At 54.4% G+C, this 22825-nt stretch overlaps 1 protein-coding gene across 2 annotated transcripts in view; it reads left to right on the top strand.

The window, feature by feature from the left end:
- Positions 1-690: 690 nt before the first annotated feature.
- The window catches only part of MYH7B (myosin heavy chain 7B), a 28372-nt gene continuing 6237 nt past the window's right edge, over positions 691-22825 (top strand). Inside the window, exons 1-28 of one of the 2 annotated variants that reach the window (XM_048321577.1) lie at positions 691-750; positions 1489-1644; positions 2350-2453; positions 4088-4231; positions 4316-4472; positions 4573-4600; positions 5663-5759; positions 6620-6643; positions 8362-8454; positions 9177-9240; positions 9342-9440; positions 10419-10522; positions 11373-11511; positions 12636-12754; positions 13526-13675; positions 14008-14178; positions 14842-15021; positions 15106-15238; positions 15670-15746; positions 17344-17431; positions 17860-17977; positions 18521-18644; positions 19002-19138; positions 19546-19801; positions 20313-20555; positions 20952-21128; positions 21480-21625; positions 22179-22269. In XM_048321577.1, coding sequence (XP_048177534.1) covers positions 1548-1644; positions 2350-2453; positions 4088-4231; positions 4316-4472; positions 4573-4600; positions 5663-5759; positions 6620-6643; positions 8362-8454; positions 9177-9240; positions 9342-9440; positions 10419-10522; positions 11373-11511; positions 12636-12754; positions 13526-13675; positions 14008-14178; positions 14842-15021; positions 15106-15238; positions 15670-15746; positions 17344-17431; positions 17860-17977; positions 18521-18644; positions 19002-19138; positions 19546-19801; positions 20313-20555; positions 20952-21128; positions 21480-21625; positions 22179-22269 — 3360 coding nt within the window. In that variant the 5' untranslated portion in view covers positions 691-750; positions 1489-1547. Of the gene's footprint in view, positions 751-1488; positions 1645-2349; positions 2454-4087; positions 4232-4315; positions 4473-4572; positions 4601-5662; positions 5760-6619; positions 6644-8361; positions 8455-9176; positions 9241-9341; positions 9441-10418; positions 10523-11372; positions 11512-12635; positions 12755-13525; positions 13676-14007; positions 14179-14841; positions 15022-15105; positions 15239-15669; positions 15747-17343; positions 17432-17859; positions 17978-18520; positions 18645-19001; positions 19139-19545; positions 19802-20312; positions 20556-20951; positions 21129-21479; positions 21626-22178; positions 22270-22825 lie in introns of those variants that run through there. The other variant, XM_048321578.1, reaches the window with a different exon arrangement.

Raw genomic sequence — 22825 nt, 5'->3', positions numbered from 1 at the left:
TGGAGCGGCCCCAGGGTGTCCTATTCCCATCTCAGGCAGCCCGTGGTGGTGCTGCCAGGATGGAAGTGTGCTCCAGGCTGCCATCACCGTGTTGCACACAGCACTTTTGGGTGCTGGCTGGGTAAAATGGCGTGCAGGAAACCCAGCAACCTCTCTGCTGAGAGATTATGAACCTGGCCTAGCCACAAAACAAACTCCCATGCCAAGGTGAGGAGTTCTGAGAGCAGAACCTGGAGGATCAAGCCCCGCGGTCCCTTCCCTTCCAGACTGGCTGTCTGGGAGAGGCTAAACCAGAGCTGAGTGAGAAGCTGCGATGTTCCAGCTGGAAAAGCCAGCGGCCACACACATCCCACCAAGCAGCAGCTCTGCTGGCATGGTGTGAGGAAGGAGCAGCAGGATTGAGTGCTCAGGTGCAGGAGGAACTGGCAGAGCTCTCATTCCTCAGCTCCCCACTGGAGCAGGCAGAGCAGGCTGGGAGAGCTGTGCTGCCTTCCCAAGCTGGAGTCTCTCACTCTGCCTTTGTACTCGCCTGACAATACAGGAGTAAAAATAACCAGGCTGCATTTGCAGAGAGATAAAAGTGAAGTTTGCCTTTTGTGTCTGTCCGGGCAGTGGGACAGCAGCACCAATGGAGCTGCGTGGACATGACACATGGGAATTTCTGACATATCTTTTCCCACTCTGACCTTGACAGACACAATAAAAAGGGGCTTTGCAGCACGCACAGAGCCACTCGGTCCTAGCACCAAGGTCAGTAATACAGAGCATGTCTGTGTGCACGCGTGTCCCCTGTACTAACCCGCTTCCCCCTTGCAGGGTGGCTGATCCCAGAGGACAGGGGCTGACTCTGGTGGCACAGGGGAGGGTGGGATAGACTTGGATCATAAGCATTTTTGCTGAGGACTGTGTGTTTTGCCAAGCTGTGGCTCCATTCGTGGTGGCTGCGGCGTTCCAGAGCTCTGTAGGGTGGCACTGCATTAGATGGATATTAGGAAGCACGGTCACAAAAGCGCTTTTCCAAGCTGCCACGGCAGCCTTCTAGAAGGGTCTTCCCAGGGATAAGACATCCAGCCTTGCTTTTATCTTCCTGCAGTATTGGTCAGCAGAATAGCCCTGGGTCTTTGCAGAGGGTTTGTGTAGGGCACCAGGGCTTCAACAGGTCTGTAGAGCAGGGATAGGTTTTAGCTGAGTTTATCAAGGAAAGGGGTGTTACTGACAACCTCACCTAAAGTGGGAATGTGGATTTTGACACCAAAGCGATTCTGGCTCACCCAGCTGGGACTTCCATTGTGGGGATGACAGGAGCAGAAGGGAAAGTGTTCAGTAATTGTCTCATTAATATAATTTCTATCAGCTAGCAGTGTTGTCGCTGTCTTCTCTCGCTCCCTAAAATTAAAAGCTTGTTTGGTGTCCGTGTTGCTTTTGGTTCTCAACCCCATGGCGAGCAGTTTCCCCATGCACTGACTCCTTGTCCTTCCCTCCTGTCAGGGCTCAAGTGTCCTTCACTCTTCCTTCGCTGCTGCCAAATCTCCCTCCAGCCGGACAAGATGTCTATGCTGGACATGAGCGAGTTTGGGGAGGCTGCTCAGTACCTCCGGAAAAGCTACACGGAGCAGCTGAAGCTGCAGACAATCCCGTTCGATGGTAAGAGCCCAAGGCTGCTCAGCACAGCCCTGTGTGTGTCCCCGGGCCAGCCCCTCTGCCATGGCTCTCTTAGGAGTCCTCCCTGCCCCTTTCCCTGTGCTGCTCCTCAAGGCATCACAGACACTGCAGAATTGCCCCAGCACCCTGGAGGGCAGGAAGATCTCAAAAGTGGGAAAAGCAGGTTTTGGAATTTCCCCTGGTTTGCTGAGGTGTGGGTAGAGGTGATCCTTCATCTCCCCCGACCCTGAGGGGCAGGGGGCTGAGGGAGATGGGCTGAGGGTCTGGTGTCAAAGCCTTCTGCAGCTTTGTTTCATTTCAGAGGTGTCCTCCCTGTCCCAGCCACCCCATTTTTCCACGGCTTCCTATGCTCAGGCTCCAGGGCCCAAGTTGCTCCTCTCAGTTGGGCAATCAAGGAGAATTTTGCTTCCTCACGCTGTCCTTTTCTCATGACGGTCTGAGTGCAGGCACACATGAAGCAGCAGAATCCTGTCAGGCTAGAAGTTGACTCCAGCAGAGTAAACAGCTGCCAAACACGACAAGGGCAAAGAAATCCCAGCTCCTATGACTAAGAACATAGGAAGGAATCACTGTCCTTCCACATTATCAAACTGCATTTATGTGGCTTTCAGTTGACAATTTCAAATGGTCTCCTGCATTTCAACCTATATTATGTCTCCTTTCCTTTCCTTTCCATTTCTCCTACAGGAAAGAAGCGAGCTTGGATCCCGGACGAGAAAGAGGCCTATATTGAAGTGGAAATAAAAGAAAGCTCTGGTGGCAAAGTCACTGTGGAAACCAAAGATAAGGAAGTAAGCAAATACCTTTCCTTTTCTGAGGGAGAGCAAATGTGTGCAGAGGGGGGATACGTGTGACAAGATCACGTCTGAAGCCATGAGCTCTTGCTGATAGCCCTGTCCCGCTGATCAGTCGTGCCCCGGGGGGACACACACAGCAGTGTCAGCACACGTAGGCCAGTTGCTTGCCAAGAGTGGCCCCAGTTCAGCATCTCCCATCGAGGGGTTGCTGCCACAGCCGGGGTATCCTTCGGGACACACTGAGGGCACGGTGGGGCTGGCCCAGCACAGCTCCTGGATGGGGAAGCACCCCCCAGAACAGCCCTTTGTGATGCTGAACCAGTGCCTGGCTCATCCCGAGGGCTGAAACAACAGGTAAGGGGCCAATTGGCCAATTCCTGCTCGTTTTAGCCCGGATTTGCAGTGGGGTGAGCAGTTGGGAGGACAGGCTGTGTTGGGTGGTGAGGCTCTAACTTTCTGGCAGCGGGAGGGAGGCAAAGCAAGCAGGGACCAGCTGGTATTTGTCAAGATAATATTCAGTGCAATTAGCTGCAAATGATCTTAATTAACATTCCTTTCTTGGCTATGAGAGTCTCATGGCCCTGCAACTCCACTGCAGAGCAGAGACTCACACTGGTATGAAACTGGGGAAAAAAAACAAGGACCTCGCCAGGCAGTAGATGATAGACTTCATTATTTCTATTTCTTCTCTAGTCAGAATGGCACTAAGAAGGGTTCGTGCCTGCCAAATGTGAAAAAAAAAAAAGATATGTAATTGTCTTTGAAAAGCGTCAAGGCTTTGAAAATATTTTTGTCTGAATTTTGGAAAGCAAGTAAAATTTATCATAGAGGAGTTATAAATTTTAAAAGTTAATTTTGATATTTAGAACACCTTCAGATTCTGAGAACAGTTTCAAAACCCTCTTTTGCTGTTACCTCTTGAAACTGTCTTTTTCATGATTTGTCATGGATTTACAAAATCAGAAACTATATCAGCTTTCCCTGGATCAGCATTTCCAGCAGAAAGTTTCAAGAGACATAAAGCCCACCCTTATCCTGTGTACCCTCCTACTTTTGACACCTGATGCCTTTTAACACCATGCACTTCACCCGTAAAAAAGATAAACCTCTGAAAGATTTCATTTAATCTTTATTAACAAGACCATTTGCTAAATCCAGCTTCTCCCATCCAGGCCAGATACGTAATGTGATCGTTTCCCTGTGCTTGGTCTCGTGGGATTAAATAAATCCAGTTTTAAGTGATGGGATACAGGCTTCAGCTGTTTGCCCAAACAACCAGGGATCTCTTGGAGCAAAAGGCTGCACTGCCACAGGCTTTTAGGCTGGGAAGAAGAGCACAGGATGGGGGTGTCAAACACACTGCAGGGGAACAACCTGGTGTTGCCCAGCTTGGACCTCCCCTGGCAGGCTCAGCCACAGCCCCTCTCGCTGAGGAGGGAACAAGCTGGGCTTGCTTGTCCCAGCTGGGCTTTGTGGCTGGGTGCTGGTGGGGCTGTCCTGGGCCTGTCACCCCAAAGCGGTGGGCAGCCCTGTCAGGATGACAGCAGGCACTGGGGCCAAGGTTGTCCCCAGCACGGGACTGTCAGGAGAACTGGGGTCCCTCTGACGTGTCCCCCCTCTTCTGACAGACGCGGGTGGTGAAGGAGGACGAGGTGCAGCCCATGAACCCCCCCAAGTTCGACATGATTGAGGACATGGCCATGCTGACACACCTCAACGAGGCCTCTGTGCTCTACAACCTGAAGCGCCGCTACTCCCACTGGATGATCTACGTAAGCCCGTGGCACGCGTGGGCTGGGGAGGTGAGGGGCCATTGGGACACCCCCTTCCCTCATCCACCCATTTTCCGCCCGCAGACCTACTCGGGGCTCTTCTGTGTCACCATCAACCCCTACAAGTGGCTGCCCGTGTACACGGCGCCCGTGGTGGCAGCCTACAAGGGCAAGCGGCGCACGGAGGCACCGCCGCACATCTACTCCATCGCCGACAACGCCTACAACGACATGCTGCGCAGTAAGCCCTGCCCTGGGGGACCCCAAACGGAGGAGTCCGGGCTCCTGGGACAGGGGTGGGGTGGGCAGCGCTGCCCTAATGCCGGCTCCTTCTCTTCCAGACCGTGAAAACCAGTCCATGCTCATCACGTAAGTGCCCCTCCATCCCCTCGCCCTGCCCAGCCCCGCTATGAGCAGTCGAGACCCCCGTGCCGCGCTCCCTGGATGGGCACCCTGTGCCCAGAGGAGCCCCCCCGGCAGTGTCCCGTCCCCCCCCATGCCGGCAGCTGTCACCCTTCCCGCCCAGGCTGCCGCCGCCACCGTGCCAGGTGACAAAGCCCGCGCGGGCCGGGCTCCCCCGCACCCCGACAGCTGCGGGAGCTGCCGTGGGGCGCCCCGAGCACCGGCACCCTCCCGGGAGCGAGGGGAAAGCAGAGATGGAGGCCAAGGCCAGAGGGAGATGGTGGCCGGAGGGGCGGCGGCGGGGGAGGAGGGTGACGTGGGAGGGTGGAGGCCAGGTTGATTTCAAGTGACATATAGATAAGGGCTATATAAAGGACTCTAAAGGACCCTTCTCCGCTGCCAGGAGCCACGGACATTTTTAGCCTCGGCCATGGCCTAATTAGGAAAGGCAGGGGCTGCGGAGAGATGCTTGGCGCGTGTCCGGTGGCGGCTCCGCTGCCCGCTGCCCCCGGCTCTTTGTGATCTGGGATTACAATGGAGAGCGGCTCACTAACTATAGGGATGAGCTCAGCGGGGCCCGCCAGCTCCCCGCAGCCCACAGCGGGCACGATCCACCTCGGCGCGGTGCCGCTGCCATCTCCGAGATGCCCCAGCAGAGCCGGGCGTGCTGAAAGCGCCCGAGCGGCCGCGGGCGAGGCCGGTCCCCGCTGACCCCGGACAGCTGCAGCCCCGCGGCCAGGGCTGGCCCGCCTCGGTGGGCGCCTCGTGCCACGCCTGCAGTGGGCAGCTGAGCCCCCGCGGCACCTCCGGAAGCCGGGCAGAGCCCGGGCTGGCAGCCGGGAGGGACGCGGGGAGCCTGGAGCTGGGTGTCGCTCCAAAGGCAAGCCCTAAAGACAAGCACGTAGCCCGCCAGGCTGCGGGATTGAGAGCTCCAGCCTCTCCATCCCTCTGAGACTTCAGGGTGGCTGCGATGAGTTGTGCCTGTTCTTTGTCTCATGCCCTTGATCTGTGTATTTCTGTTACTCTAAGCGGAGAATCTGGTGCTGGTAAGACTGTAAACACCAAGCGGGTCATTCAGTACTTTGCCATTGTCGCAGCCTTGGGCGACACACCGGGCAAGAAAGTAGTAAGACCTTCTTTTGAAACAAGTTCTTGTTGTTTTCTTCCTTTCTTTCTTTGTTTAAAAGTTTTTTCCCCCTCCTTCCCCTTTCTTCTTCTTACTTTTTCTTCCCCAACTTTTTGTGTTTGGAAACTAGTTTTGGTCTGACCCGCCCAGGGCTTGGCTTTTCCCTGACTTTTGAACAAGCAAGGCTTGAAATTATTCTGCTCAAGGGGAAATGGATTTTCTTTTTTTATATGGCTGCTCAATCCGTGCAGCCTGGAAGAGGTGGTCGTTAGTTGTTCTCCTTCTCTTCTCTTCCTCCTTCAACACCCCAGTGATGTTCTTAAGCAGCATTAAAGGGATGAAGTAAACCTTCCATTTCCCACCTTGCCTCTTTTAAGCCTTGCTTTTCAGCATTTTCTCCTTTTTTCCCCTCCATTTGTTAATTTTGACCCTTTTCTACCTTGTGCTTTTCTTGCTCTTGTTTTGATTCTTGCTTTTCTTTGGTGCTGGTTATTTTTGAGCTGCCCTTGCAATTGCTTATTTCTTCTGGATACCTTGAGGCTCCAGCCTGCTTTCCCCTCGTGGAAGCAAACTGGCTGCTTTAGGTATCTGACAAGCAACACTTCAGCATTATTTTCTTTCCCCTTCTTTGAGTTTGAATTTAACTGTTCTTGCTTTTTGATGCATTTCTTTATTTTTTTGAGCTAATCTATTTAACAACTTTTTGGCCTCTCCTATAAAGTTTAATCCTCCCAGGTTTTTTTTTTTCTTGGACTTTTTTTGGCACTAAATGGTCATGCCCTGCTTTTCTGACCATGCTTCTTGTGGTTCTTGCCTGACTTTTCTGGATTTCTAAAGACAATTTTCTCTCCTTTCTCTAGGCAGCTCTTGCCACTAAAACTGGGGTAAGTGTTGTGGACTCTAATGCTGAGGACAGAGTTCTGCTGCACCACAGATCTATGACAGGGTGATGTGTGGGGCTTCTACCTTAGGTCTGGGAGCAGCACCTTGGCAGTGTTTAGTTCTCCACTTGGCTTTGTATCTCCCCTCTTCCCATAGTTGGAAGCTTTGCTGTTTCATCTCTTGGTGTCTTTCTGCCTTTATGACTCCAGCTTCTCCGTCAAGGGATAATTACTCCTGAAGCATTCATTCCTATCCAGTGTTTACCTGGGGGTGGTGTGGGCTCCTCCGAAGGTGAGGTGAAGCCTGCACTCTCTGAAGATCCTCCTCAGCCTCAAAGCCCAGCTGAGGGTGGTGGTGCTGAGGGGCAGGAGAAGACCCTTTTTGCCACAGGCAGCCCTGTGCTCTGGCTGCAGATCGGTGCCCTGCTGGTGCCTGGACTTGCCACCCTCTGCAAAGCCCCAGACTGGCTCTGCCCACCACTGCAGGCAGCTGATGTCCTTGTCTGGGGGACATTTCTGAGGTGTTTGCTCCAAGGAAATCCAGCAAAGGTTCAGCCCCTGGGGCTCCCAACACATCCTTGGCCCTTGATTTCTCTGAGCCTTTAGCTGGTGCACACCCTTGGCTGGGGGATGTTTATCATCACATGAGTGACCACCTGGACAAACTCAGAGTGAGACAGCTCAGGGGCTGAATCCGTGGGTCTTGGGGCTGCCCTCACTGGATCTCATAGGCCAGGTAATTTTAGGCCAGGCTGAGTTTAAAGATAAGAGATCAAGGGATACTCAGGTGATAGTGTGTTGGTAACTGTGTGATTCACAGCTGCTCCCTGTCTCTCTTGCCCTTCACACACCTGGAGCTGCAGAGATGGGGAGCATTTGTGGTTCCAGCATTGGAAAGAGAGGGTGGCTCTGGGTGGGCAGAGCCCAGAGTTGGTGTTCCCCACCTAAGGAAAGCCCTGTGGATTGTCATGTGTCAGAGCACAGGCAAAAACTCCCGTGAAAAATCCTGCAGGTGCCTTTGCCACCAATCTCTATTGCTGATGTCAAACCCCACCATCCTTCATGTGGTTTGGCACCAGTCTCTTGCTGCTCTCCTCAAATCCCTGTCCTGCTTTACCTGCATTAGACAGAGGCTGTCTCTTTATCTTTGAGCAGAGAAACACATGGAAAAACAAGGTTAGGAGAGGATTAATCTTAGGGCTTGCTCAGGAGAGCTCCAGTATTCCCAGCAGATCATGCCAGCTGGGACCTGTGGTGTATTCCCATCACACTGGGACCCTGCCATGCATGTTGTTGGTGTAGGGACCTCTTGTTTCACAATATGCTGTTGATGTGAGCTGTCCTAGACATTTGGTTTGCTGGAAGAGGAAATGCCTGATGTCAGAGAGCCTGAAATGATTCAGACTGTTGTGGTGACAACACGAGCTTGCTCTTGGTTTGCATATTGTAGCTCCTAAGAAAGGACTTCTGTGTGCAGAGGGGACAGCAGCCTGGGTCTCCAGAGGGACCAGTTTAGGCAAGGAGAAGCCCACAGAGAGCACTGCTGCAAACCCCAGCTCTGCTGATCCCTGAACTGAGCTGCATTGCCTGGGCAGGCCAGGAGGTGCCTCAAGGACAGCTAAGGAGTGCAGCAAGGAGCCCCTGGCACTGCCCCGAGTTCTTGGTGACTGATCCCCTCTGGCTGTGTGGGACCTCACACATCCTTTGGTTTTGTTTTCCAGGGCACCCTCGAGGATCAAATCATCGAGGCTAACCCAGCCATGGAAGCTTTTGGCAATGCCAAAACCATAAGAAACGACAACTCCTCGCGTTTTGTGAGTGCCTCAGCAGGACGGGGAGCTGTGGGTGTTTGTGTGGGCTGGAGGCACGGCGAGTGGCACTGTGGGTTCGTGCAGTGTGAGCCACGGGCATGTAGCAGGGATCTGCTTCCCTAGTGGGAATGCACTGCCAGGGCCAAGTTTTTTCTAGTTGCGTCAGTGCAGTAAATGGTGGCCAGCACGAATGGCCCTGGTGTCACAGCCTGTGGCTGGAGAGACATCCCTGGCAGGACCCGAGCTGAGAGGGACAGTGAGCACAGCCCAGAGTGCTCTGGAACAGATGAGTGTGTCCCTTCCAAGATGCAGCATTGTTTTTGCTAAGCCCAGCCTGGCTCTGCTGTGGCTGCAGGGCTCCTGTGCCTTGGAGGGGAGGGAGGCACTGCTAGGGGAGACCCTGAGCCCAGCACAGAGCAGGGGCTGTGGGCAGGCTCAGTGTCACAGCGCCCTGCAGAAGTGCTTCGTGGTAAGAATAGGCCTGAGGACAGGCATTTATCTGCTGTCAGTGAAATTTCTGCCTGCCTGGTATTTAAACCCCTGGGCAATGCTGTTTGAGCTTCTGCAGGTTACAAACCAGAGAACTTCACCCCTTTACAGAGCCCAGTAACTTGCCTGGCATCAGCAGAAGCGCAAGAAGCAGGAAATTAATTCAGTTTCTAGGGCCTGTTCAGAATTGTACCTATGTAGCCAAGCCCACACTTACCTCCCGTGTGTGTTTTCAGGGCAAGTTCATCCGCATCCACTTTGGTCCCTCAGGGAAACTGGCCTCTGCAGACATTGACATCTGTGAGTAGCTGCACTGGGGAGGGAATTCATCCCACTATTTGGGCTCAGCTCTGGGAAGGAACAAGCCCTCCTCTGACCCCCTCTGCCCTATTTCATTCTAGATCTTCTGGAAAAATCCAGAGTGATTTTCCAGCAACCCAAAGAGCGAAGCTACCACATCTACTACCAAATCCTCTCTGGGAAGAAACCAGAGCTGCAAGGTAAGGCAGCCAAAGATGCAGACAGCCCTTAGAGCAGGATGGCCTGAGAACAACCCCAGAGAGCTCTGCTGTCAGCTTTGGCATCCACAGGAATGAGCAAAGCCAGCTCACCATGCAGGTTCTGCCCTTGAATGCTTTGCTAGCTGCACAGGATCATAGGATTGGGGCATAATTCAGGCTGGAAGGGATTTCAAGAGGCCATCTAGCCCAGCCTCCGTTATCCTCACAGGCTGAGAAGTCAGACTAAAGCCCTTTCTGCCACTGTGTAGGAGCAGAGGTCACTCAGGGTCTTTTTGCAAGGTGGGAGTGTGCTTTGCAAAGCTGCCTTGCACAGTCCTCATGGGGTGGTGGGTACAGCACTGACCTCAGCGCTCGCAGGCTGGAGATTTACTCATTTTGGGATAGAGGGAAGTGTTTTGCAGCCTCCTCCAAACTCGTTCAGCCTCCCTAGTGAGATGACGTGTTTCAGGTGAGCTTGGGAACAGCTGCACAGCTCTCTCAGGGCCTTGGAGTAGATCCCCAGGACAGCCCCCCCACCTGATTCGAGTTTGTGCTGGGGCAGCTCTGTGCTCTGAGCAGCCTCCCGGTGCCACATCACACTCAGGAAGCCTTTCCCCACGCAGAAGGATGGCTGGCACAGCCCCCTGGGGTGGTCAGCTCTTGGCTGTGGGCTCCTGAGCTTGGTGCTGAACAGCACCTTATTAGGCAGGTCTGAGAGAGCAGTAATCTTATCTGGAGTCACAAGGGCATGGTGGCCACTTCTAAATCAGTCTGCAGCCAGGCCATTTCCCAAGATAGCAAGCAGGAGGCAAGCACAGAAGAGGTGGACCCATGTGGGACCTGCCTGTGCTGGAAGAGGCCATTCCTCCCCCAGCTCGTGCCCTCTAGTTGAGGCTGGGGAAGCCTTCCTGCTGCCATCTGTGTGCAGGGATGTCTCTGCCAGGCTGGCCTAACCCTCTGCATGTCACCCCCCAACAGATATGCTGCTGCTGTCCCTCAACCCCTACGACTACCACTTCTGCTCCCAGGGGGTGACAACAGTGGACAACCTGGATGATGGCGAGGAGCTCATGGCCACGGATGTACGTGCACAGCCCGGGGGCCTGGGGAGGGCACAGCCTCCTTCTGGGCAGCTCTGGGGATGTGTCCTGGCTTTTGGTGTGTCCCTCTTTAAATCAGCTGGGAATTCCCTCTGGTTTGTTGGCGGTTGTAGTGAGCCTACAAGAAGGGGCAGAGTGACTCTGGTCTCCACCAACAGCCTCATCCAGGCAGGGAAGGGAGGGTAATTCCCTGCATCAGGAAGGGCCTGTGGCACGTGAGCACTTCCCACAGTGCCCATGAGAAAGAAGATCACAGAGTCATTAAATCTGGAAAAGACCCCTAAGATCACCAAGCCCAACCTGTGCCCGATCCCCACTGTGTCCCCACCCAGAGCACTGAGTGCCACTCCAGTCCTTCCTTGGACACCTCCAGGGATGGGCACTCCAAACCTCCCTGGGCAGCCTCTTCCAATGCCTGACCACCCTTTCTGGGAAGAAATCCTTCCTGATGTCCAACCTGAGCCTCCCCTGGCACAGCTTGAGGTTGTTTCCTCCCATCCTGTTCCCTGGGAGCAGAGCCTGACCCCACGTGGCTGTACCCTCCTGTCAGGGAGCTGTAGAGATTGGTCAGGTCTCCTCCTGAGCCCTCAGCTTGGGAAACCTCCTGCTTGTGCATGCTAGGCTATTCCTTTTGCTTTCAAATAGGTCTTGTGGGAGCTGGAGCCACATTCAAACCCCACAGACAGGTTTCCTTGGTTAGGTGCCCACCAGACAGAGCACCCTGCCCAGCCCCAGGCCAGGGAGAGCACCTTAGGAGATGGTGGGAGAAGGAACCAGCCCTCACCTCAGCGTGGTGAATTTGTTCTATCTCTACTGCTTTGTGTCTCCTCAGCACGCCATGGACATCCTGGGCTTCAGCAATGACGAGAAATATGGCTGCTATAAAATAGTGGGGGCCATCATGCACTTTGGGAACATGAAGTTCAAGCAAAAGCAGCGGGAGGAGCAGGCAGAGGCTGATGGCACTGAAAGTGAGTTGGGCTCTGTGCTCCAGACCTGCCCAGCCTGGCTGGGTGCCCACGTTCCTGCAAGGCCAAGCTGGGGTAGCTCCCCATGCCTGGCCTGTGGAGGTCAGTGACCCTGATCCCAAACACCCACACGGTCTTAGGCCCTGCTGGGGGTGCACAAAGGGCTTGTCCTTGGGCAGGAATATTTAGGACAGTCTCTCTGCAAGATGGGCTCGTCTGCATCAGACTTATGTCGGCAGCATCACAGGGTGTCAAACCCTGGCTGGGCTTCATCTTGTGCAGTCTCCTCCTGCTCCTCATCTCCTGCACTTCACTGGACACCATTCCAGGCAGGGCATCCACAGAGGGTGAGCCAGGCCATGAGCACGACCTGCTCAGCTCACAGCCTCCTGAAGAGCAGCTAGAGTAGGACACAGTCACTACTTTTCTTGGTTTGCTGCTCAGGAAAATCCAATGAAAAGCACAGATCTAAGATCAGTCAGGCTGCAGAGCAAACCTGAAGGGACAGGGTGACTTTCCAGCATTTGCAAGGGTGAGAGAGGGGAGCTCTAGCCCTTACTTGGAAGGCTTGAGCAGAGATCCAGCAGAAATGACTACCTGGATCAGTCTGTGTCATGTTAACATTCATGAAGGAAAAGTTCTCTTTGCCTCAGGAATGGCAGCACAGGCATTAGCTGCTACCTGGCAGTTAATGAAGGTTTTGATCTGGCAGTGATTTCCCTACAGAGGTGTTTTTCTGGCTACAGTCTGCTATTAAGAGTTTATGAAAGACAATCACCTCTCTTCTGGTCACTTCAAATTCGCTGCATGGAAATTCAAACTTCCACTGGAAAATGCATCAAGATTCCCAGACCAAGAAGACTAAAACCTGATAAGCACTTGATAAGGTGCAGCAGGTATCCAAGCAGTAACCTCTCAGGCAGGAGGTTCAGACTTTAAAGCATCATAGACTATCAAAGATGGAAAATCACATTAGACACTGGAGGAGACTCTGGAGCAGGTGGAAAAACCAGTGTGGTTAGCACTGATCATCATAAGAGCTGGTCACTTTTTATTTTGGTTCCTTTTTCCCTTCCCAGACCTCCCTCCTGCCTTTGTGCTCCTCATTCCTTTGTGCTGCTTTCCAGGTGCTGACAAAGCTGCCTATCTCATGGGGATCAGCTCAGCTGACCTCATCAAGGGGCTGCTCCATCCTCGTGTCAAAGTGGGCAACGAGTACGTGACCAAAGGTCAGAACGTGGAGCAGGTGAGTGTGACAGGACAACAGGACACGTGTCCCCTGCTCGGGGGTGCTCAGGCCCACCGCCCACTGTGCTCTGCACAGCACCACTGGTGCCTCAGTTCACTCTCTTGGGTGTAGGAAGAGACTCCAGAGGAGCAGGAGAAGGTGTATCTGCAGTTCTTGGCTTTCAGCAGCAGGGAAAGTGGGTAGCAGAGCTGGCTGATAGCTTTGCACATTAACCAAGGCTGGAGATTCAGTGCAGTGCCTTTGAAATGTGGGCTGGATCCCAGCCAGAGGAGCTCCAGGCTCTATGGATCTGCTTCAGAGACAGTCACACTCCTGCGAAGAGTTCAGCCCTGAAAAGTAAAAAACTCATCTGAACACTCATCTGAACTGGGAGACTCAAATGCACCAAAAATGTGTCCTGTCAGATTCCAGCCACACCCCAGTTAGGAACCCAGACTTGGCCTGGGTCGTGCAAGCCAGCCCTCAAGTACAGTTCAAGAGGACCTCAGGAGCTGGTGTCTTATCCAAAGTGGGCTGTAGGCTCCTGCCAGGCACAAGGCTTCTGAAAATACCCCTTTAAACTGAATTTATGTCCTAAGACCTTGGAGGCAAGATAGGCTAGGTAGGCAGGAACACACTTGTGAGGAATGTAAAACTAATTTTGGAGCTTGTACTGTAACCATGAACTTCTTGGATCAGTCTGTGTGCCAGGAGGAGCTCTCTCTCAGCCTCTGGCTCCTGCAGGAGCCAGGAGAAGCTCACTGTGTGCCCTGGGGTTTGCCTTGGCAGGTGGTCTACGCTGTGGGGGCCCTGGCTAAAGCCACCTACGATCGCATGTTCAAGTGGTTGGTGACCCGCATCAACAAGACCCTGGACACCAAGCTGGCCAGGCAGTTCTTCATCGGGGTACTGGACATTGCAGGCTTCGAGATCTTTGAGGTGAGTTCTGCAGGCCCCTGCAGTGGGTTCAGGGGAGTGTTGTAGGGACAACTCAGTCCCCTGGTGTTTGGGAGCTCTATCTCCTCTAAGAAACTGCTGGCCTTGATGAGGAAACGAGCTCTTGTCTGATGTTTCTGGAGCAAATGGGCAGCTCTCAGGGAAGGATTTAACACTGCTGTGGGCACCTCTCCAGTGAGTGCTGGCTACCTGCTCTGGTAGCAACACAGCTGAGCATGGCAGGGATCACCCCTCACACCCAGACAAAGCACAGGAGTGAATCCCTTCGCTTCTGGAGCTCCTCCTTCTGACCCAGGTCTGCTTTGTTCTTGCAGTTCAACAGCTTCGAGCAGCTGTGCATCAACTTCACCAATGAGAAACTGCAACAGTTCTTCAACCACCACATGTTTGTCCTGGAGCAGGAGGAGTACAAGAAGGAAGGCATCGAATGGGTCTTCATTGACTTTGGCCTGGACCTGCAGGCCTGCATCGACCTGATTGAGAAGGTAAAGTGTGAGGCAGGGCACAGGGCTGGTACTGCTGGGGGATGGTTTGTTTGCAGAGGCTGCAGGAGTGAGAGGTGCTCTGCTACCAAAATTAAATGATTCCCTCCCCAGTCAGTGGCAAGTGCCCAGCTTTATTTTCCCCACACTTACAGTTCAGAGCTTCCAGCCCACTGAGACCTTTTTGACACAAATTTTGACTTTATGAAAACATGGAAATTCTGTTCCTACCCACTGGTGAGCCACAAAACCTGGTGCAGCCTTTTCCTCCAGAGAGCAATCATCTCTTCCCCTTTTCTCCTACCCACTTGCCCCTCAGTGCCTCTTACTTGAAAATATTTCCACCATTGCATGAAGGAAACTTTCTTTTTTTTTTGAAATGGAGCAATCCTGGAGAGGATCCCTCCTTCTCAACAATCTGTTGGACCAGGGCAGGCTCCTAGCTCCCATGGCTCGCAGGGCTGGCCAGTCCCACATGGGCATGGGAGGTCAGATACAGCCTGGAATATGCCAGTGACAGCTTGGCCCTATGGCCAATGTCTTGCACCTGCATTAGGATGGGATCTCCCAGGTCAAGCCTGTGCTCATTGGCACAGAGAATCCCATTTTGGAATGGGACGTGGCAATGCTGAGCACAGTCCTCTTTATCCCCCCCTCTCCCTGCAGCCCCTGGGAATCCTGTCCATCCTGGAAGAGGAGTGCATGTTCCCCAAAGCCACTGACATGACCTTCAAGTCCAAGCTCTACGACAACCACATCGGGAAGTCGCCCAACTTCCAGAAGCCGCGGCCGGATAAGAAGCGGAAATACGAGGCCCACTTTGAGGTGGTGCACTACGCTGGTGTGGTACGTCCCTGGCAGCTCTTCCCAGCATCCACACCTTCCCCTGGCGGGGACGGGGCTGTCCTGACCTTTCCTCTCTGGGGACAGGTGCCGTACAACATCGTGGGGTGGCTGGACAAGAACAAGGACCCCCTGAACGAGACAGTGGTGTCCGTCTTCCAGAAATCCCAGAACAAGCTCCTGGCCTCTCTGTATGAGAACTATGTGGGCTCTGCTTCAGGTGAGGAACACCCTCACCCCGTTTTTAGCCTCAGTCTCTCCCCTCCTCTCCTCCATGCCCAGCTGTTGGTGCAGCATCCCTGTCCCTGGCAGCCCAGGCAAAGGGATAATCCACATTGATCCCTAAAATCCTGCCTGGCCTGAGTAGGTGGGTGCTGGTCTGAGGGCTTGTAGGGCTGTTGTGGTGGCCCTGTGACTTTGTGGGTGAAGGGGTGTCTTGCTACCAGGAGCTGAGAAGCAACACCCAGAGCTGGGTACTGTGGGAGGTGTTTTTGGTGGTCAGTGCCTTTGTTCTGCAGCAGGGCACAACCACCTCTCCTTTAGAAACAGCAAGGGCTGTGAGAATTTTAGAGGTGTTTGGGGGTGCCTCTGAGTCCCTCAAGCCAGGCAGATGTTTTGCTGATGTAAATAATCGATATTTCAACCCCACAGAGGAACCTCACAAGCCAGGGACCAAGGAGAAACGTAAAAAGGCAGCTTCTTTCCAAACAGTGTCACAGCTGCACAAGGTAAGAGCCAGCCCCTCATGCAGGGCTATGAGGGAAACATGCTCTGAGAGTCCCACTGGCAGTCCCACTTCCCTGCCAAGCTTCTTGGCTTCTTGCACCTCCTGGGGCCTGAGGGACCAGCAGAGCTCCTGAAGGAGCACCAGAGCTCCTGAAGGACCACCACTAAGCCAAAGCCCCCAGCTCCCTCTCATTCCTGGGCAAGGGGCCTGTGCCTGGCAGAGTCCACGCCTGTCCCCATGCTCCTAGGGCAGGACATGAGGCTCCAGGGTCCCTTGGAGCTGGGCTCGTGCTGCTCCTGCCCACGTGACGCTTGCAGCAGCTCCTCCGCCTTTGAGAGAGCGGCAGTTAAGACTTGTAGTGATGTTTAGATAATTAATTACATGAACATCACTTTAAGTCTGTGCTACTTCTCTCCTCATTCCTGTCAGCGGGAAGGACAAGCTTTGGGCAGAAGAAAATGGAGGAGGATCTTGCAGGTCTCTGAGCAGGCAGCTCCCTGTCCTGGGGGGTGACATGACCCATTTTACAGCTCAGGATGTCACACAGCTCCATCCCATGCTCAGCACAGGAGTTACTTGTCCAACCCAGAGCTCAACCAACTGGAAAGCAGCACAGAGGGATGTGTCCTGCCATCACAGCCTCTTGGTGACAGGGCAGTGGACACGGCCCTGCGGCTGCCAGAGCTCCGGGAGTGTTTGGACAATGCTCCCAGGCACTGTTGGGGTGTCTGTGCAGGGCCAGGAGCTGGACCTGGATGATCCTTGTGGATCCCTTCCAACTCAGAATATTCTGTGATTCTGTGCCGGGGTGCTTGAAGAGGGCAGCTCTGTGGCAGAGCTCCTGCTCAGGGAGAAGTGTGACTTTCCTCCTTCTGGACAAGTCTCAGGCCTTGGGGAAAGGTGCCTGCGGTGAGGAGTTGCCCCATGGTGATGTGGAGCTGTGGGAAGGTGTTCCCTTCCCTGAACTGGTCCTGGATAGGCTGAGCCTGTAAAAGCAGGGAAAGGGAGCTGGAAAGATCGAGGATGCAGATGCCTTTCCCACAAGCAAAGGCAGGGCTGAGCCTTGGAGAGACAAGGAGGTGCAGTCTGGATCAGCAGGGCCCTCTGGCACGGCCAAAGGGGGTGAAGCGCTGTGGAGGTGCAGGGAAATCCTGCATGTCCTAGCATCCTCTGCCTGCAGGCAGTGTGGACACCAGCACTGGAATTGCAGGGCGCTGAGCACAGAGCTCTGTACCAGGAATATGCTTAGTCCTGTGTCCCTGGCTCTCCTCTGCAGCAAAACTTTACCTACAAGTACTTGGGAAGCATCAGGCACAGCAAACCTCTCTGGCACAGCAAAACCTGCCGGTGCCATTTGGCCTGTCTGCCAGCCCCGTGCCCTCTGCCATGGCTCCCACCCTGGCACTGATCCTGCCCTGGGGCTGGAGATGTCCACTGGCAGGACAGCAAGAGGAAATTTCCCCTTTCTCATGCCATAAGGGGCTCTCAGGGTCTGCTCCCTCCCTGCCTGTGGGGGGAAGGGGCTGGAGAGAAAGAGAAGTGTTGTAGGGAAGCAGAGCTGTCCTCTCAGCCCCTCACCCTCTGTGTCTGCCCTGCAGGAGAACCTCAACAAGCTGATGACCAACCTGCGCTCCACCCAGCCCCACTTCGTCCGCTGCATCATCCCCAACGAGACAAAGACCCCAGGTATGGGAGAGCTGAGGCAGCAGCCTGGCAGTGCCCCTGGGGACAGCCACATATGGGAGCTGGCAGGCATTCTTGCACCCACCCTCTCCCCAACCCTCTTCATGCTGCCACCGAGCCCTGACCCCATCTCAGTGTTGAAACTCCTGCAAGCCAGGCCAATCTCTACTAGGGATAATGAGCTTTGCCACGCTCCCATTTTGGCTGTGCACTTGGCACTTGTATAACAGCAGCTGTGGATGAGTCTTTCAGGCTGAGTTCCACCATCCAAGGCCCAGGCTGCAGCACTGGTGCTCAGCACAGACCTGCAGGACAGGCTGACACCTGTGTTCAAACCACGGGATGTTCCCAGGGTTCAGGCCCAGGCTACAGCTCCATTTCCTCTGCCTTGATGGGCTGAGCATCAGCTCCATGTCTGTCCTCCCCCACAGGAGCCATGGATTCCTTCCTGGTGCTGCACCAGCTGCGCTGTAACGGTGTCCTGGAAGGGATCCGCATCTGCCGCAAGGGATTCCCCAACAGGATCCTCTACGCAGACTTCAAGCAGCGGTAACTCCTTCTTTTTCCTTTTCAGCAACTCACACATGTTTTGAGGGCAGACAGGCTTGTCCTGGCTCCAGCCTGTTCCCCCACATACCCCCAAGTGCCTGTCCAGTTTGGGATAGCTTTGCTGCTGGCTCTGGGGTGCCAGCCATGGAGAGTTTGGGATGAGATCTTCACGTTTGAGGTGCTGAATGCAGGGCTGGTGCAGGGGGATGGTGGCAAGGCTCAAGCCCTCAGATCCGGGCTCAGATTTCTCTCTGCCCTTGGGATGGATCCTTGGGGTTCTCCAGCTGGTCCCGCCCATGCTGTTTAGCCCAGGTCTAGTGAGGCCAGTGGCCTCCTTGCACAGCCCCCCTGACGTTCAGGGACTAAATTCTGGCAGGGTTCCTTGGTGCCTGCAATCCTGTGCTCTGGAGCAACTGGTTCACACACAGCTTCAGCCTGTGGTGCAGCCACATGGCTCCAGTGGGAACTGGCATGACTGGGGTACTGGGATGATGGTGGTGCTGCAATCCTCCTGCATGGTCTCCCTCTGCTTTTTCCCCACAGCTACCGTATCCTCAATCCAGCAGCCATTCCAGAAGACAAGTTTGTGGACAGCAGGAAGGCCACAGAGAAGCTGCTGAGCTCCCTGGACCTGGACCATGCACAGTACAAGTTTGGTCACACCAAGGTGAGAGCGGGCAGATGGCCCTTGGGAGGGATGAATTGTCCCTCCTGTTGCTCTCCGTGCCTGTGTCTGCCTGGCCACAGCCCTGCTGTAGCCCTGCACTCTGCAGGGTGTGTGTGGCCCTTGAAGGGACTCAAGCTGGGAAGAGAAAGAACAGCTCTGAGCAGGTCACTGCTGCCTGACCTTGTCCCACCCACCACAGCAGCTTGTCCCTGCCAGGCAGCACGATGTGCTCAGGGCAGGAGATCTGGTGCCAGATGCCTGTGCTGTGTGTGGGTGCACCTCCAGCTCTCCCTGGCAGGCTGTATTACCCCTGAGCCCTCTGTCCTTCTGCTGGTGACTCTGCTCTCTTACCCACAGGTGTTTTTCAAGGCTGGTTTGCTGGGCTTGCTGGAGGAGATGCGAGATGAGCGTCTGGCCAAGGTCCTGACAATGCTCCAGGCCAGGATCCGTGGGTACCTCATGCGTTTGGAGTACCAGAAGATCATCAGCAGGAGGTAGAGTTGTGGGGGCAAAAGGCAGAACTTTGTGTCTCCTTGTCTCTTGTGCACATGTCAGTGGGTTTGACCTGTGGGACTTGCCTGTGTCTGGCAGGGGTTGGTCCTGAGGGATGGAGGCAGACCTGGAAGAGATCTAGCATGGCCCTGGTAGGAAGGATCTAGGTGTGGGGAGCCTCTGGTTTCCTCTGGAAGATTCAGAGGGAGGCAGAGTGAGGAGAGCTGAAATCCAGGCCACCCCACCCATCCCAGCAGGGCCAGTACAGTGTGCAGACAATGTGCCACTCATTCACCATTGTGCCATTTGTCTGGCTGGTGGAGAATGGAGCCGTGTCCAGGCCTGCAGAAGCCAAGATGGGACATGGGGAATGTACACCCTTGGTGATGCTGTGCTTGTATTCCCCAAGGGAAGCCCTCTACACCATCCAGTGGAACATCCGGGCCTTCAATGCTGTCAAGAACTGGTCCTGGATGAAGCTGTTCTTCAAGATCAAGCCTTTACTCAAGTCTGCTCAGACTGAGAAGGAAATGTCCAACCTGAAGGAGGAATTCCAGAAGCTGAAGGAGGCTCTGGAGAAGTCTGAGGCAAAGAGGAAGGAGCTGGAAGAGAAGCAGGTCTCCATGATCCAGGAGAAGAATGACCTGGCTCTCCAGCTGCAGGCAGTAAGTGCTTCACCCTCTCTCTGGAAGTGTAAAAACAGTGCAGGGCCCGTGGGTCGAAGAAGGAGCAGAATGTCCTGGAGCCCTCCTTCAGCCTCTTGCAGTTCTGAGGCTCCTCCATTGCCACAGTCAGTCTGAAACACAACCTAAGGCTGTGCAGAGCTGAAGTACCATCACATCCTGGGGCTGTCACAGAGATTTGTGAGCCCCTGGCTCTGGGAAGGGTGTTCTCCTCGCAACGGGGTGGGAGGGAATGGCAATGTTTGCTTGCCAAATTTTGTGCTGTTTTTTGTGCCAGCGTGTCCTTCCTCTGGAAAGATGGAGTTGCTCTTTGGCCCTGGTTGGTGTGAGTGGTTGTCCTGCACACCTTGATTACGGGCAGTGACTGGAGCTGTAGTTTTTGTACACCTGAGCACCTTGGGTTTGCTCTGTCCCTTCCACAAGGAGAAGACCAGGGCTGTGAGCAGAGTCTGGGGGCAGAGGGTGAGCCCTGGCTCTCCTGTGCCTCTCCCAGGAGCAAGACAACCTGGCAGATGCAGAAGAACGCTGTGACCTGCTCATCAAGTCCAAGATCCAGCTGGAGGCCAAGGTGAAGGAGCTGATGGAGCGTGTGGAGGATGAGGAGGAGATGAACTCGGAGCTCACTGCCAAGAAACGCAAGCTGGAGGATGAGTGTGCAGAGCTGAAGAAGGACATCGATGACCTGGAGATCACGCTGGCCAAGGTGGAGAAGGAGAAACACGCCACGGAGAACAAGGTAACCGACCTCCCTGCAGCACCCAGCCTCACTGCCCTGAGGCCTCAGTGCTTGTGGGGACACCAGAGAAACATCTGGGATAAGGCTGCTGGTGTGGGGGTGCTGGGGCAGGGCAGAGGGAAGAGGGGAGTGAGAGAGGGCAGAACCTTCCATGTCCTGCCTCATTGCCCAGAGGGGTATGGGCAAATGGTTCTGTGCTGTGGCAAGTGATTTGGAGCATGGAAAACCCCTGGTGGGACCAGCCTGGCCAAGGGGAGAGGGGCTGGCTGCCGGTGGGGTGCTGAGCTGCTGCTGCCCGTGGATGGACTCCAGCCTTGCAAGGATCAGACTGCTGGAGTAGCTTTGCACCTCCTCCCTCTGAGAAGATTCTCTCTATGTTTGTCCTCGCTGATCCAGGTTAAAAACCTGATTGAGGAGATGGCTGCTCTGGATGAGATCATTGCCAAGCTGACGAAGGAGAAGAAAGCCCTGCAAGAGGCCCATCAGCAAGCCCTGGATGACCTGCAGGCTGAGGAAGACAAGGTCAACACACTGACCAAAGCCAAGGTCAAACTGGAGCAGCAAGTGGATGATGTGAGTCACGGGCCAGTGAGAATAAAGCAAGAGAGGTTTGAGTCGTATCTCCAGGAGAGCCCAAAGGCTGTCCCTGAGTGGGATCTGGAGTGTGGGATTGTTACCAGATCCCTGTTTAACATGGCCAGTTGATGCATAATCCCACTGACAAACTACCCCTGAAACAAGAGGTGGTCTAGAGCCCCTCCTGGAGAGCAGTCCTGGGCTGAGGGAATGGGACTGGAGACCGGCTGGGAAACACCTCTGGCTCCCAGGGCTGGGTGAAGTTCCCACATGGGTAGTGGACATGGGTAAGGGTGGGGCTTGCAGAGAGTCCTTTCCCTCCCTACCCCACCTCCCTTCATTCTCCAGCTGGAAAGCTCTCTTGAACAAGAAAAGAAGATCCGCATGGACCTGGAGAGAGCAAAAAGGAAGCTTGAAGGAGACCTGAAGCTGTCACAAGAGTCTGTAATGGATCTGGAGAATGACAAACAGCAGCTGGATGAGAAGCTCAAGAAGTGAGTGCGTGACACCTACCTGGGCTCTGGGTTGCTCTGCTCCTCTAAATTTAGTGGATGTGTGGCCTCTGCAGGGGCTCTGGGCTGTGGCTCTGGGCACTGCTGTGTGACCAGTCCAGGCACGATGAGGGCTGGGTTTTCCTGGGCACTTTGCAGAGAGGCTGAGGAGCTTGTGACAGACTCACAGACCAGGGCACGATGGACCTTCCTTTGGGCATGGGGTTGGAGAGGAGGGGCTTGCCTGGCAGGATCCAACACTGCTGGGGCCTCAGCTGCAAGTACAGAGACTTCACTCATGTCTCATTCTCATTGGGGAACTGGAGAACACCTTGGGAGCTCAGAGGGAAACCCTCAGAGCCAGTTATCTGCCTATTTGGCTGCTCCAGCCCTCCCTGTGAGCTTTCCATGAGAGTCTTCTTACCCTGCAGTCCTTTCCTGTGTGGGCTTGATTGTCTTCTGGCCTGGGTGTAACAGTGCAGGGAAATTCAGGAGCCAGAAGGAGCTGTCAGAACAGTGTTTGTCTGACCAGAGGCTCTGCCTTCTGTCTGTACAGGAAAGAGTTTGAGATAAGTCAGCTGAACTCAAGGATTGAAGATGGGCAAGTGATGGAGGCCCAGCTGCAGAAGAAGATCAAGGAGGTCCAGGTATGGTGGGAAGAACTGTTCTTACAGCCTGGGAGCCTGAAATTTCCAATAGATGTGCTGGGGAATCTGCATGGGCCAGTCCCTCTCTGAGCACAAGGGCATCTCCTTGGAAAAAGCTGACATGGCTGGCAGGAGCCAAGCCCTCTGCCAAAACATGGTGGGTTGAAAAAGAAAGAATGAGCTATTGAGGTGAACACTATCACCAGCCTGAGGAACAGCTTCCAGGACGTAGTTCTCTGTCCAAAATAAAAACTTTAATCCAGTGCCCAAACTCTGAAAACCCAAATCTAGGACGCTGGGCTTCTTCCTATCAGAGACAGATCCCCACAATCATGGAAGATCCCGTGAAAAGTAGCTCATGCCAGCTGGATCATGGCAGGGATAGAGGAGACCAGGAGCTCCAAACATGCTACCAAGGAGCACCTGCCCCCCGAAACAGCCCGAGACTGGTGGCTTCTTGCTTCCCATCATCAGCAGAGACACTGCTCTGCTGCAGAGAGCAGAGATGCTGGAGCTTCACCCAGAGTTTGGAGCATCTGCCCTTTTCTGTGTGTCC

Source organism: Corvus hawaiiensis, chromosome 17, assembly GCF_020740725.1.
Source record: "Corvus hawaiiensis isolate bCorHaw1 chromosome 17, bCorHaw1.pri.cur, whole genome shotgun sequence".
NCBI classification, from domain to species: Eukaryota; Metazoa; Chordata; class Aves; order Passeriformes; family Corvidae; genus Corvus; species Corvus hawaiiensis.
The sequence above is the reverse complement of the archived record's forward strand: the minus strand, read 5'-3'. Positions and strand labels throughout refer to the sequence as shown.